Source organism: Podarcis bocagei (assembly GCF_964188305.1).
Source record: "Podarcis bocagei genome assembly, chromosome: 16".
Taxonomy (NCBI): Eukaryota; Metazoa; Chordata; class Lepidosauria; order Squamata; family Lacertidae; genus Podarcis; species Podarcis bocagei.
Genome location: NC_138142.1, coordinates 12,449,850 through 12,468,551, shown reverse-complemented (window position 1 = coordinate 12,468,551; position 18,702 = coordinate 12,449,850). Strand labels below are relative to the sequence as shown.

Here is an 18,702-nt window from a genome sequence, read left to right as displayed (position 1 = left end):
AATTTACCCACACTGGAAGAATGGCAGACGCAACTGATAGACTACATGGAGCTGGCTGAAATGACTGGCAGAATTCGAGACCTGGGAGAAGAGACGGTGGAAGAGGACTGGAAAAAATTTAAGGACTATTTACAAAAACACTATAAATTGTATGAATGCTAGGAGAATGCACGATTGAAAGAAACATGGCAGCAGTAATTTTATTGTAAGATATATGAGAATATGTGATGTTTTAAGGAAAAGATGAAATTCGAAGCAGTATTATGTTCAAGCTAAGCAGTTTAATTTATGATAAAACTAATTTAAAGTTGGAACATAATATTTGAGATTTATAAGATAAAAATGAAAGTAAGGTAACAAATTGCTGTATATAACTATATGACTGAGAACGCAGGGAAGGGCGATGTGAGGAAGTCCAAAGATTATGAAAGTATGATTTGTGAACAACCTTTATCTTATCTGTATTTTCTTTTTTCATTCTTTCCTTATTCTATAATTCTATTTTTTTTTGTTTGTTTGTTATATGGTGATGGTACTTTGTATGTTTGGTGTTTTTAAAAATTGTAATAAATATCTTTTAAAAAATATATATATATTTCACACTTTCCAAAGCAATAGGCATTGACATCTTTAGAAATTTGCACTTCTCCAAATTTTGCAATGAAGTCATCCAGCCAAGTAATGTGTGTAATAATGCATATATTAAGGTAAAGTATACTTGAAGAGGCATGTATTAGTGAAAGTCATATACAGAAATGCATTATATTCGGGGAAATTGCTGTGAAAAAAATGTATATTAGGCAAAATTGCATATAAACTTGTGTATATCAAGGTAAATTCGGATTAAAATGCCGATGAATTTTTATGAGGACTTAGGGTGGGGGAAAACAGTTCACAAGCTAATGCAGAAACTGAATTTAAGAGAGGAACAACTAGAAACTGATTTGACAGACACGCCCATCCCTATACATGGCACATGTAAACTATAAAAAAAGAGTTTTAAAATTCACTTTTAAATATGCAGCCGTACCTCGGAAGTCGAACACCTTGTGAGTCAAACGTTTTGGCTCCCAAATGCCGCAAACCCGGAAGTGAGTATTCCGGTTTGCGAACGTTCTTTGGATCTGGAACGTCCGACGTGGGTTCCACGGCTTCTGATTGGCTCTAGGAGCTTCCTGCATCCAATTGGAAGATGTGCCTTGGTTTCCGAATGTTTTGGAAGTCAAACGACTTCCAGAATGGATTCCGTTCAACTTCCAAGGTACGACTGTATAGACTGCCAGCTTTCACTCTTGCCTGCCTGTTTTTACTCAGAATGCTGCTCTATTTCTTAGTGCGTGCATTTTTGACCTGCCTGCAGTGATGACGAAGCCTTCAAATAACCTAATTGGTTAAACATTAAGTCTTGGGCTACTGCTGCTCTCTCTGTTCAAAGCACATTAAAGACCTGTGCTGAGACTATTAACTAACAAAAGATACTCACCACAGATTCTTGGTGTTGAGAAAAGACTACAGTTTTCTTCCTTTGTGCGAGTTGTGATGGTGGCTTTATGAAAAATGTATGTTTGCATAAAGCAGCATGAATTCTTAAAGAAGACAAGCGGTGGAATGTGTAATGACTTGGGCTTGATAAGTTGCAATTTGTCCTGTGAAGAATTCAATCCATTATTTTAGTGCTGTAAGGCAAGTGCTTCCTATTACGATCATTCCGCCTGGTACCTTTGCACACCGCAGTGGAATATAAGTGCCAGCCATTGTGAAGCTTCTGGCCTGGCTTTTGCCCTTCATAAAATACTGTGCCCTGGAGAACGTGTTTGCTCCTTGGGGAGCAAACATATTGGAGAGCAATATGGTTACTGTGCACACCATTGCCATCTCCGCAGCTCCAGAATTCGAAAGCTGTAAGTTTATAACTGTAATTATGGATTGGGTCCAAGGGACCATGAACAGAAGGATCACAGCTGCAAGGGCTGTTTGCAGTAACATGATACTTTGTGTAGTGCTCTTTGGATGCTCACCCTCTTGCAAGCAGAACACTGCATCTGGATTTTCACATTTTCTCATGCAAAGCTCTAGAGCAGGGGTAATCAACGTGGTGATCTCCAGGGGATCTTGAACTTCGACTATCATCCCATATGAAGTTGACTCGGAAAGTACTACTAATCCAGAATGGGGCAGCTAGACTGGTGACTGGGAGCAGCCGCAGGGACCATTATCACACCAGTCTTGAAAGACCTACGTTGGCTCCTGGTACGTTTCCGAGCACAATTCAAAGTGTTGGTTTCTGAGCACAATTCAAAGTGTCTCCACCCCCATCGTTCAGCCCGGACACTGAGGTCCAGTGCTGAGGGCCTTCTGGCAGTTCCCTCTCTGCAAGAAGTGAAGCTACAGGGAACCAGGCAGAGGGCCTCCTTATGTTGAGTGGTGCAGTTTATCAATAGACCTAAGATTCTCCTGTACAGTGGTGCCTCGCGAGACGAAAAGAATCCGTTCTGTGATTCTCTTCGTCTAGCGGTTTTTTCGTCTTGCGAAGCAAGCCCATTGACGGATTAGCGCTATTAGCGGCTTTTAGCGGCTTTTAGCGGCTTTTAGCGGCTTATCTGCTGATCGGATCAGCTGATAAGTGGCTTAGCGGCTTAGAAAAAAGGGGGGGAAGGGAAAAAAACCAACAGGAACTCGCAAGACATTGTTGTCTTGCAAAGCAAGCCCATAGGAAATTCGTTTTGCGAAGCACCTCCAAAACGGAAAACTCTTTCGTCTAGCGAGTTTTCCGTCTTGCGAGGCATTCGTCTTGCGGGGCACCACTGTACTTCCTTTGCTCAGGCACCAATCTGCTTGATGTTAGAAGAACATAGGAAGCTGTCTTATACCAAACCAGACAATTGGTCTATCTAAGCCTGGTATCACCTGTCCTGAATTGCAGCAGCATTCCAGGGCCTCAGGCAGAGGTACCCTCCTAGTCCTACCTGAAAATACCAGGGATTGAAGTTGGATCTTTCTGCATATAAAGAAGCATATGAACTGCCATTGTGTTCATGGTCCTTCAGAGAGAGAGAGAGAGACTGGTATTTTGATGCTTTCTTCCGTTGCTTTAGATAAAGAATGAAAAAAATAGCTGCATTCGTCAAAACAAGTAAAAAAGCTGCTTGTACTTTTGACCTAGTTTCCTTTCTCTCCCCACCCCATCCTTCGAGCCAGCTTTTTCTTTTGTCAACAAAAATTGTGATTTCTTTGGGAACAAGACATCCGGTTCCTCTTTCTAGGAGTCTGACTGTCTGTCTGCAACTGTCTCTCTTCACTCTTTGGAGTCAAACAGGCTGGGTCACTGCTTGAGGGCTGTACGAATGACCTGTGGTTTCTGAATCCCCAACTGGTAAGTGAAAAAAGGAGAGATGTGGCTGGAATGATTTTGGATACATACCAAAAAAAGTGGTGAAATGTGTCCCCGCTAGCTATTAAAACTCAGTTGGACTGCTATCTGCGTATCTGAAATATTTAAACCATCTATTCCTTCGGGCAGAGTTTTCAACGGCTAGAGTACTGCCAGATCAAAAGTCCTGTAGTGAAAGGCAACAGAAATATGTGTCCCCCCCCCTCCTCTTTGATGTGGATTGGCTGAAAACTGCAGCTAAAATTATGGGCTGCATCCTCTTCCTATAGATCCACCATATACTTGGGTCGTTGTTGTTTTCATTCAGGCACCAAGGCATTTTTTGCATTTGATTTCCTATAGCTACCAAGATTAAGATATAGAGTGGTAGTGGGAGTGCAAGTGAGCTTGGGTTTGCTCACAGTGACCCTTTCACCATCTGCTCTTGTAATCAGCCTATGGTGATCCTACCGCCTTGTGTTGCCTTGTGCAGGTGGAGGCGGAATAGTTGTAGCTCTGTGAGTGGTTGATCATTTGCTTTGTGCGTAGAAGGCCCCAGGTTCAATCCCTGGCACCTGCAGTCAGACGGGTCATCTCATAGCAGCACTACTAAGCAAGTTGGTGTTGCTTGATGTAAGACAGCTTCATATTAGAGGTAGCTCAGTTCTAGAGCATCCACTTTGTGCTCAGAGTGCCTGGTTTCAACCCCCAGCATCTCCAGGTATGGCAGGAAATGTGTAGGCAATGCTGAGTTAGATGGACCAAATGGTCTGACTTGGTATAAGATAACTTCCTATATTCTATTCTCCACCCCAAACCAGATCTTCCCTTCTGGGTTCTTCCTCCACTTTGTGCAACACCACTCTTGAACTCTGCCTGTTCTTTCCAAGTGCATCACCCTGATAAAGTTACAAATCACACCTTTGGGTAGAGCAATTTCCCACCCACCTCTCCACTTCATCCCCTTTCCTCTGCTTTCTTCTGTGCTGGTTGTGCCTCATTCATCATTCTCTGTGCCAAACCATCATTATATGCCCCAGTGCCCAAACACCATGCGATCTATTTTCTGCTGGATGCTTTGCTGACTTATTTGAATATACTCTGTGTGTGTGTGTGTGTGTGTGTGTGTGTAGGTGTAGTCAGGATATGGAATAGTGTGTGAACAGGACCACACAACTGCAGCCTTCATGCTGTTGGGGGGTCAGCGTCTGTATATGGCTGAATCAGTGCAAATATTTAACTAAATGAAAGGGGGAAAGATTAGGGGGCAAAAAAGTAAACTTAAAAACTCTTGAGAAGGATGCAGACTACTGTAGGAGGTTTTCAGCAGGCGATCAGGCTCGGAGGCCGTGAGCCCAACCAGATCCCGGTTGCATGAGGATCGTGAATTGCAACACCTGTGTATGCCTGGATGCAGCTTGCCGGTTTGGTGGGGTCCGTGCAGAGCTGATCCAGCCATTAGGCAGGGTGAGGCCACTGCCCCAGATGGCACACCCGTGGATGCCTTGCCACCTCTGACAGAGAAGCTGGCACCAGATTTTGTAGAGTGCAAGAGGTTCCCCCCCCAAATCAGCACAATCTTTCCTGAAATTGGCGCCAAGGGTGGCACAGCTTCTCTGCCAGCAGTGGATATGGCAGGGCACACAGTGGCGGCAGAAGCAAATCGGTGGTGGCAGAAGCAGTGGCAGGACAGCATGGCACTTCCTATTTCACCTCGAGTGGTGAAACAGTATGCCTCTGCCCCTGGGTCCGCGACTCTAATGGTTTGTATTAGGGTGAGGCAAGCTACGGCAGCTTTGTTATTTTCTATTTCGTACTCAAATTCCCAAAGCTATGTCTATGCTGTTTAAGTCTTTTCTTAACTGTCTTCTATTATAAATGCTTGTATTTATAACCTCCTTAAAGCGTTGCATTTATCCTGGTGTGGCTTCTTAAGTAAGTGTGGCTCCGAATCTGATACCTGGCTGCTTGGTTCTGTGCTGCCAAATAAAGCGTAGACTTGGGGCTCAAAAGACAGTGAGTGCTTTATTTGGCTCTTGTCTTTGTGAATTCCAAGGACACCCAGAGAACAATCTGACTTTCCCCTAGCTCAGGTTGGGGGATAGTAGGGATGGAAGCAGTGCTACCTGACAAGGTTGGCTTTTACCCTGGCTAGCAATTATCTAGGATCCCCAACACCAAAGGATCTCCAGTGGGCAGTTGGTTGTTGAGGAGGGTGTTTGTCCAAGTCTAAGAACACCCACCAGGAGAATCTTTTGCATGATCCACCACCAGTGGTTATGAAAGCATCAGCACCAAAAAGCTGAAAAGCAGTCTCCGGTATCCCAGCAGTACAAACTTCGTAGGGAGTAAGAGTCTCGCTCTTGTTTTGAGCTCTTGAGATGGTCGGTTTGTGCCAAGCAGCTTTTCTCGGAGCCTTGCGGCAGGCACCAGCTTGATGCAAACAGCTGCTTTGGCTTTAATACTGGAACCAAATTAACTTCTACTTGCCGAAGTAAACTTCACCACTCAGTAGTGCATTTTAATCGGCAAACGGAGACGAAAATCTCCCGTAAAGCAACCCTCATGAGTCTTTGCAAGCCATTAACTGTCAACAGTTTCTTTTGATTGAGTAATCCAATTAATTTGCTGGCAGGGTTCCCAACGAAATGCTGTTGCTGCTTATAGTTATCTGACATCTGTCCTTAAACTTGTTACATCCACTTCCTTTGGTGGGAGATTTGGGCGGGGGGGTGGGGTTGGGAGGGAGCGTTCCATACAGGCCTCTGGAATTTCCTGCTAAAATTAATCAAGATGTCTTACGGAAGTAGGCTAACAAATTTGTTGTGGTGTACGTTTTTGTGGACTCGAGACCCCGTTTGACAGAAGCATGTGGTCAAATCTTAGTTGGCAGGTATATACAGCAGAAAATTGTAAGGTGAAAGTTGAATTGCCAGGAGATACTGAAATCAGTGATTATTAGAGTTTAAATGTGTGTTAAATATCCACCTTTACATCAGCAGATGGGTGATAATTGCTGAGATGATGGTATTACTAATATTTATAGTGGGGCAAGGAACCATTTTGAAGAAACAGTCATAGATATCACAGGTAGCCTGGCATTGGTAAACTAATTAACATATGTAGAATGATTAAGAAAATTTTGTCTCTTTAAGTGGAATTGAGTCTGCAAAAACTTGTGCCACAGTAAATTTGTCTTTAGGGTGCCACAAGACTCTTTGGCTGTTTTTGCTGCAACATTGCTAATCTCACTGGAAATCTGTTAAATGTTAACCTCTCAGCATGCCATGCTTCAACCAGAGAGGGCTGTAACTTGCTTTGGAATTGTAAATTTTGTTTTGATGCCTTTTCGAGATGCATGTTTATAGGAGTTTGGAGAGAAGCAGGGGAATGACTTGTCACGGATGATTCCTTGGCTGGCTTCCAAGGGGTGAGAGTGATGAAACCATGGTTCTTAATTTTGGAACACTAAAACAAGACCCATGTGTATTCACATTGCAGAATGCCGTTCTGTTAAGATATTTTCTTAATGCTTCATGCCTTGTGTCATTCATCGGCTGGGGGTATGCAATGAACACATTTTCAGCACGGCAAATCATCAGATATTTAATACTGTGCTGTGTGTATTCTTTGTGTAGTATTTACAATTTAGGGGCTTGAAACATGGTGAGGCACCGTACTTTTCGCTCTATAAGACGCACCAGACCACAAGACGCACCTAGTTTTTGGAGGAGGAAAACAAGAAAAAAAATATTCTGAATCTCAGAAGCCAGAGCAGCAAAAGGGATCGCCGCGCAGTGAAAGCAGCAATCCCTCTTGGTGTTCTGGCTTCTGGGATAGCCGCGCAGCCTGCATTCGCTCCATAAGACGCACACACATTTCCCCTTACTTTTTAGGAGGGGAAAAGTGAGTCTTATAGAGCAAAAAATACGGTAATTTCCCTCTGCTGTGTTGCACATTGCAGTCTTATCATCGCTGCACAGACCAGGGAGGGGCCAGAGAGATGTCTTCACACAATGCCCATCACCTGATTTGTTTCCACATGCTGAACTCCAATTCACCGAAGCTGTTATCTGAGCATGTCCAATGGCTGTCCAGTGTACACGCCACATCTTAACTGCAGCTCTTTCAAATCAGACGGAAGCTGATTTGAGGGAAAGTGCACCAGACTGGAGTATTTCTCAAGAAGCTACAGGATTCCTATGGATTGTGTCCTCAGCTTAAAACCAGAGGTGGGAGCATGATGAAGCCGGATTAAGTGGTCGTGGGTACACAGCCTCTGTCACTTGCAAAATGCTAACTAACATACTCAGGATTCTGGTGTTCACTTAAAAATGCCTCTTCTCTTGTCTTTCTCTTCTCTTTCAAGGAAAACTTGTTCCATTTAAGGCACAGAAGGTGAATCTGAGATCTAGGACCTTCTCGCACGTGGCACTTGCCCAAAGAAACTCAGCTTTTAGACTTTAAAAAAATTCCTTCCCCCTTGCCCCAAGATGGCTTTCAGCCGATTAGAATGCTAATGTTCAGATTTCAGACTTACCAGTAGCTGAGCTGAGTTCCTGACCTGTCTGTCCTTAGTTGTTTTTTAAATTTGCTATATCCAATTACTATGATGTGATATTTATGCTGATTTTATTAACTGCCCGAGGAGCTTCTGTTCAACTTTAGTACAAGTCTCCACTGTATTAAAGAGTCAGCTGATACTTTTTGTGAAATAATAGCTATTGGCTAAGATCAAGTGTAAGTTCTTGGGGGGGGGGTAAATGCTTCTGGTCCAGCATTTCGGCCATTGAGTTGTGGGTCTGATGTGGCCATAGCTCAGTGGTACAGCACCTGCTTTTCATCTAGAAATACCTGGGTTAAATTCCCAGCATTTCCAGGTAGGGCTGGAAAAGGCTCCCTACCCGAAATCCTGGAAAACCGCTGTAAATCAGTGTAGAAATACTGAACTAAATGGACCAATGATGTGGCTCAGTTTCTGCCTTGAGGCCAGCAAGTCTCCCATGTAAATGGGGACAGTGGCTGATATTGGGGCCTCAAATTTCAGCAGTGCCCTGTGTGATGCCCCTCCGCCTCTCACGCTGCGTTGTAAATCATATTTTCGGCACCCCAGAGGCTCCACACTAGTTGCTCTCCCCTAAATCCGCCTCTGATGAGGATTCTTTTGTTTCTAGTAGGAAAGAACAGGCTGCTTCATTGACTGTTGTCTTCCGTTGGAACATATCAATTAGCAAGAGAACAAGGTCCTCTTTAGTTTTCACACTGACACCCCCTTACCCAGCAGTTGAGCATTTCTGCTTCATGGCTCCCCAGCGTACAGTGGTGCCCCGCAAGACGAATGCCTCGCAAGACGGAAAACTCGCTAGACGAAAGAGTTTTCCGTTTTGGAGGTGCTTCGCAAAACGAATTTCCTATGGGCTTGCTTTGCAAGACGAAAATGTCTTGCGAGTTCCTGCTGGGTTTTTTTCCTCCCCCCCCCTTTTTCTAAGCCGCTAAGCCGCTTATCAGCTGATCCAATCAGCAGATAAGCCGCTAAAAGCCGCTAATAGCGCTAATCCACTAATCCTTCAATGGGCTTGCTTCGCAAGACGAAAAAACCGCTAGACGAAGAGAATCACAGAACGGATTCTTTTCGTCTTGTGAGGCACCACTGTATTCTCAAAGGCCGTTTGATAAAGGAGATTGTGGCACTTGACAGTAGAGGGCAGTAGTTTGCAGAAGCTTGTTATCTGCTGCATTTTGGCAGAAGCAAGGCCCAGAAGTGCCTTTTGCTGTTAAAAGTGGCAAAAAAGGAGAACTTTCTCACAAAGTGCCTCAAATCCAGCCTGTATTTAAAATGATAATAAATGATTTCTCACATCCTCTCTTTGCAGCAAATGACTTCATGGTTTTATGATTTTTAATAGCAGAAAATATTTCATTATCTGTCTGCAAGTTGCAATGTGAAGTGAAGCAATATACCGGATGATTAAACAAAAGAACAGAAATGCATGAACTGTCATCCATGACTCCTGAGTAGGTTGTGCTGCAGAGAATGTTCACAACAGAGAATAATAATATTAATAATAATAATAATAATAATAATACCAGCATGAGTTTGACCAGACTCACGACTCTTCGTGACCCCCTGGACCAGAGCACGCCAGGCACTCCTGTCTTCCACTGCCTCCCACAGTTTGGTCAAACTCATGCTGGTAGCTTCGAGAACACTGTCCAACCATCTCGTCCTCTGTCTTCCCCTTCTCCTTGTGCCCTCCATCTTTCCCAGCATCAGGGTCTTTTCCAAGGAGTCGAGTCTTCTCATGAAGTGGCCAAAGGATTGGAGCCTCAGCTTCAGGATCCGTCCTTCCAGGGAGCACTCAGGGCTGATTTCCTTAAGAATGGATCGGTTTGATCTTCTTGCAGTCCATGGGACTCTCCAGAGTCTCCTCCAGCACCATAATTCAAAAGCATCGATTCTTCGGCGATCAGCCTTCTTTATGGTCCAGCTCTCACTTCCATACATCACTACTGGGGAAACCATAGCTTTAACTATACAGACCTTTGTTGGCAAGGTGATGTCTCTGCTTTTTAAGATGCTGTCTAGGTTTGTCATTGCTTTTCTCCCAAGAAGCAGGCGTCTTTTAATTTAGTGGCTGCTGTCACCATCTGCAGTGGTCATGGAGCCCAAGAAAGTAAAATCTCTCACTGCCTCCATTTCTTCCCCTTCTATTTGCCAGGAGGTGATGGGACCAGTGGCCACGATCTTCATTTTTTGATAGCCTTATGCTTCATCAATTTGTCTAATCCTCCTCTAAAGCTATCCTAGTTGGATGCCATCACTGTTCTTGAGTTTCATACTTTAAGTATCTGCTGCCTGAAGAAGTGCTTTCTTTTATCTGTCCTGGATCTTCCAATATTTTCTCTTCTCCCACGCCGTGCATAATTTTATAACTTCCATCATAGCACCTCTTGCTCACCTTTTCTGTAAACTTAAAAGTCCCAAATGTTGCAGCCTTTCCTCATAGAGGAGCTGCTCCAATCCCCTTAATCATTTTGGTGGCCCAATAATGACTAGATTAGAAATACGGCAGAGGGCAGCTGACTTCATATATTTTTAATGTTTTGTTTTCAGTGTTTGGTTTTACAGTGGTAACTCGGAAGTCGAACGGAATCTGTTCCGGAAGTCCGTTCGACTTCCAAAACGTTTGGAAACCAAGGTGCGGCTTCCGATTGGCTGCAGGAGCTCCTGCAACCAATCAGCAGCTGCATCGGATGTTCGGGTTCCGAAGAACATTCACAAACTTCTGGGTTTGCAGCATTCAGGAGCCAAAATGTTCGACTCGCAAGGTGTTCGGGAGCCAAGGTACGACTGTATTGTCATTTTTCAAACGAATGTTTTCTTTTATATAAACCTCCTTAGAAGTTTTTATTGATTAGGTAAAGGTGAAGGGACCCCTGACCACTAGGTCCAGTCGTGACCAACTCTGGGGTTGCAGCGCTCATCTCGCTTTATTGGCCGAGGGAGCCGGTGTACAGCTTCCGGGTCGTGGCCAGCATGACTAAGCCGCTTCTGGCGAACCAGAGCTGCGCATGGAAACGCCGTTTACCTTCCCGCCGGAGCGGTACCTATTTATCTACTTGCACTTTGATGTGCTTTCGAACTGCTAGGTTGGCAGGAGCAGGGACCGAGCAATGGGAGCTCACCCCGTCACGGGGATTCGAATCTCCGACCTTCTGATCGACAAGTCCTAGGCTCTGTGGTTTAACCCACAGTGCCACCTGCGCAGTATGTAAATAATATTGAACAAAATCAATTTTTTGGCAACTGAATACTATGGAACCTTGACAGTGGGTAGTGGACTTCTATCAGTATTGAGCTGATCTGTGGCTTGACAGCAGCAAGCTGCTGGTTTGGCAGGCTTCAATTAGTTTTAAGATTTCATATGAACACTGCACATGCAACTCTGTTTTTAGTGGTAAAGAGCAAAAAAGGAAGGGGTGGGGGTGGGGAGCCCAGCGTGAAATGCTGCAGAAAATGGCTTCCTTCTGTTGGATTAAGAATGTGGGATATTGTGGGAAGGTTTGGCGAGGTACTGTGAAATGTAGGGCTTGAATTAGAAGCAGAGCGTAGCGTGGAAATGAGAAAAGATCACTTTATCTTGAACAATGCTCCTGGGCTCATAAAAAATAATTTAATTTGTTTTCAATAAAAACCCCTTGGTCATCACTCACTGGGGCAAGGTTAAGTTAATTATTCAGCTCCGTTATAGAGTTCAGGTATTGATCTGCCTTTCTGCTGTACCGCCATCTCCACATTCTGGAAAACCCTTAATACATGCAGGCTGTCTGTAGCAGTGAAACATTTGGGAGTTCAGCTACTGCCATTGTAATCACCGTTTTCAGTGCGGGGGGGGGGGGAGTAAGGCTACATTGCGGTTTTATTACCAGACACGGTCCCCAAAGTGGGACTTTCTAGAAAATATTTGAAAAGGTAAAAGAATGTTTTTCGAGCCATCCAAATGTGACTGAAATCTTTAAGCAGGCTGCAAATGTAGGGATTTTGTGTTAGGAAATGTACACAAAGCAAATAGCATGCTGCCTTAAACCAGGTCAGACGATTTGTCCATTAAGCCCCATATTTTGTCTCCTTTCCCTTGCAGCAGCAGTTCTTCATGGTCTTGGGGAGATGACCTTCCCCCTCACCTTATTGCAGGGGTCGGCAACCTTTTTATACCCATGGACACATCCGGATTTTTGAGCAAGCGTTGTGGACACCACCACCTCACTTCCCTCCTCCCCTTCATCAAACTGCCCCCTCCCCTCAAGAAAGTAAGAGAAAGAGTGCAGAAACACACATGCACACATACTCCCCCCCCCACACACACACCAAGGGATCTGGGTAAAAGTTAGATTGAATCTGAGTCTTGACAAGCACATAGAGCTGAAAGAGGAAGTGAGATAGAGTGTCACTCTTGTAACTTCCTCCTTTGATTCCGTGTGCTTCTTTTTTCCCCTTTTCTTTTTTTGATAACAATTTATTAATTTTCCAAAATTGCATAAAAGAATAAAAAATAAAAAATTGAAGTAAAATAAAAAACAGGAAAAAAATCATAAGTAAACCTCTTGGTTTGATTGTTTAATACTTGTTCATGCATGTCCATAAAACCTTATACGTATTCTTCATGATCCAATTTTAAACCTTCTTCATCTTAATACAAGTGACATTAAAAAGTTATACTAGTGTAAAAATCTGTACACAAAGGTCAAAGGATATGCATTAAATATTTACCCCCTTTTTTAAAATTTGAAGTCCTTTCTTTCTTGGGTTTCAAGTTATCTAATTTATCCTGCGTAGTTCAAAAGTTTATTTTGCCTCTCTTCTTCTTCTTTGTCGGAGGCTTCTTCCTTTTGGAGGAGCAGCTAGCAGGTCTTGGCCTGACATCGACTCTTGAGTACAGGAACAATATCTTTCGTTCAGTAAGTCCATCAAAACCTGTACATCTCAATATCATATCTTCATATTTTTTTTAACATCAGTCATTTTCCACATAACTCAGGTGGTCAGAAAGGCCCAACAGAGACTCCATTTCCTCAGGGTCTTGCGAAAGAATAATGTTACACAACAACTGATGAACTCCTTTTACCGGTCCATAATAGAAAGTGTCCTTTCATATTGTATCACACTGTGGTATGCTGGCCTGACAGCCACAGACAGAAAGTCTCTACAGAGGGTGGTGAATACAGCACATGATATCATGGGCTGTCCCTTGAGTTTGCTAGATGACATCGCAAGGGATCGTTGCCTTAGGAGAGTGAGAAAAATTCTCAGGGATGACTCATACCCTGGCCATCACCTCTTTAATCTTCTACCCTTGGGCAGGAGATATAGAAGTATAATCAGCCGTACCAACAGGCTAAAAAATAGCTTCTATCCGTGGGCTGTTAGGCTGTTGAACGAAAAATAACATAGCGAAATTGACTTGCGACGTGGTGTGTTGTTTGATAAGAGATTGAGTGTTGGGGGAGGAGTGAGGCTCGTTTAATTTCATTGTACACAGGTTGTACAATGACAATAAAGGTATTATTATTAATATTATTAGTCTTTTCCTGGGCCATTCTGTGTGCTTCTAAATGGAGAAAAAGGTAATAGGTTGGGGGAGGGGCTCAAAAACTTCACAGGTGGGGAAGACCTCAAGGGCATCATTGGGCCTCCAGATGGCACATTGGCAACCACTGCCTTATATCTTATCCTCTTAAAATGGAAATGCCATGTGTTGAACCTATATAGTTTGTCTGTATGCAAAGTGTGTCCCTTACCACTGAGCTATGGCCTCCTCTTCTGCTCTCACATACCCCTATGTTTCATCAACCTGATGTCCTCCAGATGTTTTGTTTATTTATTCAATTTACCGTATTTTTTGCTCTATAAGACTCACTTTTTCCCTCCTAAAAAGTAAGGGGAAATGTGTGTGCGTCTTATGGAGCGAATCCAGGCTACGCAGTTATCCCAGAAGCCAGAACAGCAAGAAGGATCGCTGCTTTCGCTGCACAGCGATCCCTCTTGTTGTTCTGGCTTCTGAGATTCAGAATATTCTTTTTCTTGTTTTCCTCCTCCAAAAACTAGGTGCGTCTTATGGTCTTGTGCGTCTTATAGAGTGAAAAAATGTGGTATATACCACTCTTTATCAGAAGATCCCCGGGCATTGTACAACATTAAGAAAACACATTACAGAACATAAGTGAAAGAAACTTAATAAAAAAACATAATGGCAGACAGCCTAATAGTAAAATCATCATCATCATAGTCCCCCACACTTTCACAGGTCGTAGATTATTTAATAGCCATAGGCCTGGGTAAAGAGGTTGTTTTTACCCTGGCGTCTAAAAACATGTAGTGATGGTGCCAGGCAAGCCTCTCTGGGGAGAGCATTCCGCAGTCTGGGGTTTTAGACTATAACTCCCATCATTCCCAACTGGTACAGCTGCCTGGTCCTCCATGGTTCGGAGGAGCCAGAATGAACCTCAGGCTCCCATTCCTCTTTGCACAAAGTGATTTGCTCCCATTCTTCGTAGTTTCAAGAGATGCAGTTTGTCAAGACGCTTGAATCGGGCAAGCTGTCCTTTTTCTCTAGGACAGAATTGGAAACCGTGGCTTGATCTGAGTTTTCCGTTTCAGTTTGGAAGTAAACCATGGCTTGAACAAAATTAGAAAAGGGGGAGAGATTTGGAACATGCCAGTGGACAAAAGAGTGCATGAACACAAGGTTCCAAAATACGACTTGGATGATTAACTAAACCAGCCTTCCACAATTCTGGTGCTTTCCCCGTGCTTTGGGCTTGCGACTCCCATCAGCCTCCGGCCAGCATGGCCAATGGCCAGGGATGATGGGGATTGTTTTTTGAAAGAACCAGAAGGCACCAGGTTAGAGAAATCTGGTCTAAACCAAGCCTTTGCCTCTAGTTGCTTTTAGGTGTATCAGTACATTGCGGACGCCTATTGAGCATCTGTTCTGATAGGTTTGCGAGGAGGTTAGATGGTGTTGCACCAAAGCAAGCCTTACCTCTGGGTGCATTTTGCCCTGCCCTCACTTATTTTAAAAAGCCCAATTTTGGGGGGAAGCAGGTTTGTCGCACCAGACCTCCCAGTCAACTACAATTGTGTGACCGCAATTTGCCTGTCTGCGATTGCATCCCACCCCAAAATAGTAACCGTCTGCAAGCTTTCCTCCTCTGAACTTTAAATTCCCATTTAAAACCTAGGCAGTGCCAAAGACCCGTCTTTTCGGAGGCATGCTTATACATGAGTCACCAAGACGGGGAAGAATATGCACCTCCGCAGACCTCTTAATTTCAGAAAGGAGCACTGCTAATGAGAACAGTGGGAACTCTGAACTCCAGCTGAGAACCGAGGACTGTCTCTTTGTAAATTTCCAAGTCGGATTGGTCCTTCATTGCATATGTTTCATTTGCAGGCTGCTGCAGTATGACCCTTCACTGACCCTCTCCGGAAGAAACACAACTTCTCCCCTTCAGTTACTCATGTGCATTCTGTTCTTTAAGTTTGACCCGCGACCTGTTTCCAAAAATGCATACAGGTAATTTTCAACTCTGGTTATATTAGTCTCTTATCTAAATGTTTTGCTGCCATAGCTGCTGGGATATGTAACACTATTCATGGGATTGCTCGCTGTGCTGGCTTTGCTGTGCTGTTTGTGACCTTAATCTAACCTCCTATTTGTCTCCTAAATGGAAAACCAGTGCCATAAAGAAAACACCCCCTCTATCCACCTCTCCCGCTCCCTTTTTTTCCTGGAGCCTAGGAAAAGGTAGAATTAAATTGGCAGAGCATTGTCGTTTGCACCTGTTTCCATATTTCCTATGTTGCAGGAGTTTATGTATTGGTGGTGGTGGGGTTTCCCCTCCAGCAGATATCATGCACATGCATCCCACTACCAAAATCAGCACAATCACTTTTGTGACTTTTGTGACTTGTCCCCACAAAACACTTCATCACAGTTTCTTCCTATTTACAGTGGACGCTCAGGTTGCGAACGTGATCTGGGCAGGAAGCACGTCCGCAACCCACAGTGCCACGTCTGTGCATGCGCGGGTCGCAATTCGGCGCTTCTGCACATGCGCAAGTGCCAAAACCCGGAAGTAACCCGTTCCAGTACTTCTGGGTTCGGTGTGGTGCACAACCCGAAATCGCGCAACCCGGAGCGTCTGTAACCCAAGCTATGACTGTATTCAAAGGGCCTCTGCTGCACAATACCAAATGTAACAATTCACTGATAAATGTATCTATGTACTGGCTCACTGGGAAAACTTCATAAATTCATATAGACATGTGATCTCAACTACTCAGCAGCCCCTCTGCCTGAGTAATAATCCCTGGCTTCCTGATACCTGAATGCCAGACAGGTAGCCATTCCAGAAATAACAAACCCAGATGAAGACAAAAGGGTGTGATTAACTTGGCTGGGAAACAGGGAAATGTAAATATCTCTTTTGTTCCACTTGATGGGTGTTTTGGAGGACAAGGGGAGGAAAGGGGCAGGGTCCAGGATGCTCAGATTACTGCCACCAGACCTCTCCTTTCATGATGTAACCATGATGTATTAGTGATGTAGTTTGGGGGGTGTAACATGGGGATTAGCAGCTAATAAAAGTTTGGGGGCTCTTTTGTTTGGGGCTTCCATCTTGTTCCACCTGGTGGCAGGTGGGAGTCCTGTCATGACAGTCTTCAATAAAGACCAAGCCTACTGGCTGCTGTTTTGCTCTGATATTCCTGGCTGGTGTCCTTGTTTTTTGTCCAAGGGAGCCCTCAGATTTCTCCGTTAACACCTAGTTAGGAGGTAGATCTAGAGTCCTCTTCACAAATTTAACTTGCATATGCTCAGTGCCTCGTGGGTCAGCAGGATTGCACCCACCCACCTCTGCCTGATGACTCCTGAGCCTTCACATGCCAAATGCCACATGTAGCGGTTGCTACATCTGTCACCCCATTGATCGCCAGGGTTGATTCGGCTGATCTGGCTGGCTAGGCGGGTGTCCCCGTCCTCCCTCACCGCTCCATGTGCGTCCCTCCCGAAGCTGCGCGCTCGGTGGAAGAGGACGACCATTCCAGATAGAAGGAGTGTACCGTTCTTCGGTCAAGGGTATACGATAGCTGCGCTCCCCTGCTAGAACCTCCAAACAAGCTCAAGGGCAAAGCCCAATGCATTTAGGGCTCCTGTCATAGGATCGTTTGTCACCATCCGATCCCCATTTCCCCCCCGCAGCGCCAGGCCTGTTGTACTGTACCCTGTAAGTCTTACGCAAGAGGGGGGGCTGGCCTAGAGGGCATGGGCACAATCCTGCTGCCTCCTTGCATAAGGAAAGCTGCTGGTTTGGGCCAATGGCTCATCTAGTCGAGCATCCTTTTCTCACAGTGGCCAAACAGATGCCTATGGGAAACCCGCAAGCAGGACCCAATAAACCCTTCCTGTGTTTTTTTAGCAACTGGTATTCAGAAGCATTATTACCTCTAATGGTGGAGGCAGAGCATAGCCCCCATGGCTAGGTAAAGGGACCCCTGATTATTAGGTCCAGTCATGGCCAACTCTGGGGTTGCGGCGCTCATCTCGCTTTACTGGCTGAGGGAGCCAGCGTACAGCTTCCGGGCCACGTGGCCAGCATGACTAAGCCGCTTCTGGCGAACCAGAGCAGCGCATGGAAACACCGTTTACCTTCCCGCCGGAGCAGTACCTATTTGCACTCTGACGTGCTTTCGAACTGCTAGGTTGGCAGGAGCAGAGACTGAGCAATGGGAGCTCACCCCATCGCAGGGATTTGAACTGCCCACCTTCTAATCGGCAAGTCCTAGGCTCTGTGATTTAACCCACAGCGCCACCCCCATGGCTAGTAGCCTTCAATAGAACCCTCCCTTCCATTAATTTGTCCAACCTTCTTTAAAGGCCCTCTATTTCCACATTGTGAAGCTGAGGCTTCAATACTTTGGCCACCTCATGAGAAGAGAAGACTCCCTGGAAAAGACCCTGATGTTGGGAAAGATGGAGGGCACAAGGAGAAGGGGACGACAGAGGACGAGATGGTGGGACAGTGTTCTCACAGCTACAAACATGAGTCTGAGCAAACTGCAGGAGGCAGTGGAAGACAGGAGTGCCTGGCGTGACTAAACGACTAAACAACAACAAATTTCCACATCCCCTCTTACCCGAATTTTTTCCCTAAACGAAAAAGTCCCAAACACTGCAACCTTTCCTCATAGGGGAATTGCTCCATCCCCTTGAGCATTGCCCTTTTCTTAACCCTTTCCTGACTCAACAATATTCGAGGTGAGGGTGACCAGGACTGTCAACAGTATCCTAGATGCTTTGGCACCATAGATCTGTATAACAGCATTGTGATACCGGCAGTTTTGTTTTTGGTTCCTTTCCTAATAATCCTCCCTAGCATGGACTTTGCCTTATCCACTGCTGCAACACACTGGGTCGACATCTGCTACAAACCCAAGGTCTCATTCCTAGTCCGTCACCGCCAGTTCAGACCCCATGAGCATATATGTGAAATTAAATTAGCCTATGTTGGCTTCCTTTCCCACAAAGGAGGAGGAGCTAGATGCCCTGCCCCATTGAGCCACAGTCTCCTCCCCATTCTCGCCACCTCCCAGCAGTAACCACATTATTTCCACCACCCCCTTTTTGCCCACTGCCTTAGTATTTTAATGTTAAGCTGCATTTTTTGTTGTTGTTGTTAAAATAAATAAATAAAAGTATTAAGCAGCATCCTTCATCAATTTGTCATGCACATAGGAAAGAAAAAAAGATACTGGCATTGTAAACAAAACT

At 44.7% G+C, this 18,702-nt stretch overlaps 1 protein-coding gene across 3 annotated transcripts in view; it reads left to right on the top strand.

The window, feature by feature from the left end:
- Positions 1-18,702, top strand: part of TANGO2 (transport and golgi organization 2 homolog) — a gene marked incomplete at its 5' end in the record, with an annotated part of 99,153 nt that overhangs the window by 20,535 nt on the left and 59,916 nt on the right. For 2 of the 3 annotated variants that reach the window (XM_081175090.1, XM_081175092.1), the window contains one exon: positions 15,325-15,447. In XM_081175090.1, the coding sequence (XP_081031216.1) occupies positions 15,325-15,447 (123 nt within the window). Of the gene's footprint in view, positions 1-3,255; positions 3,374-15,324; positions 15,448-18,702 lie in introns of those variants that run through there. The other variant, XM_081175091.1, reaches the window with a different exon arrangement.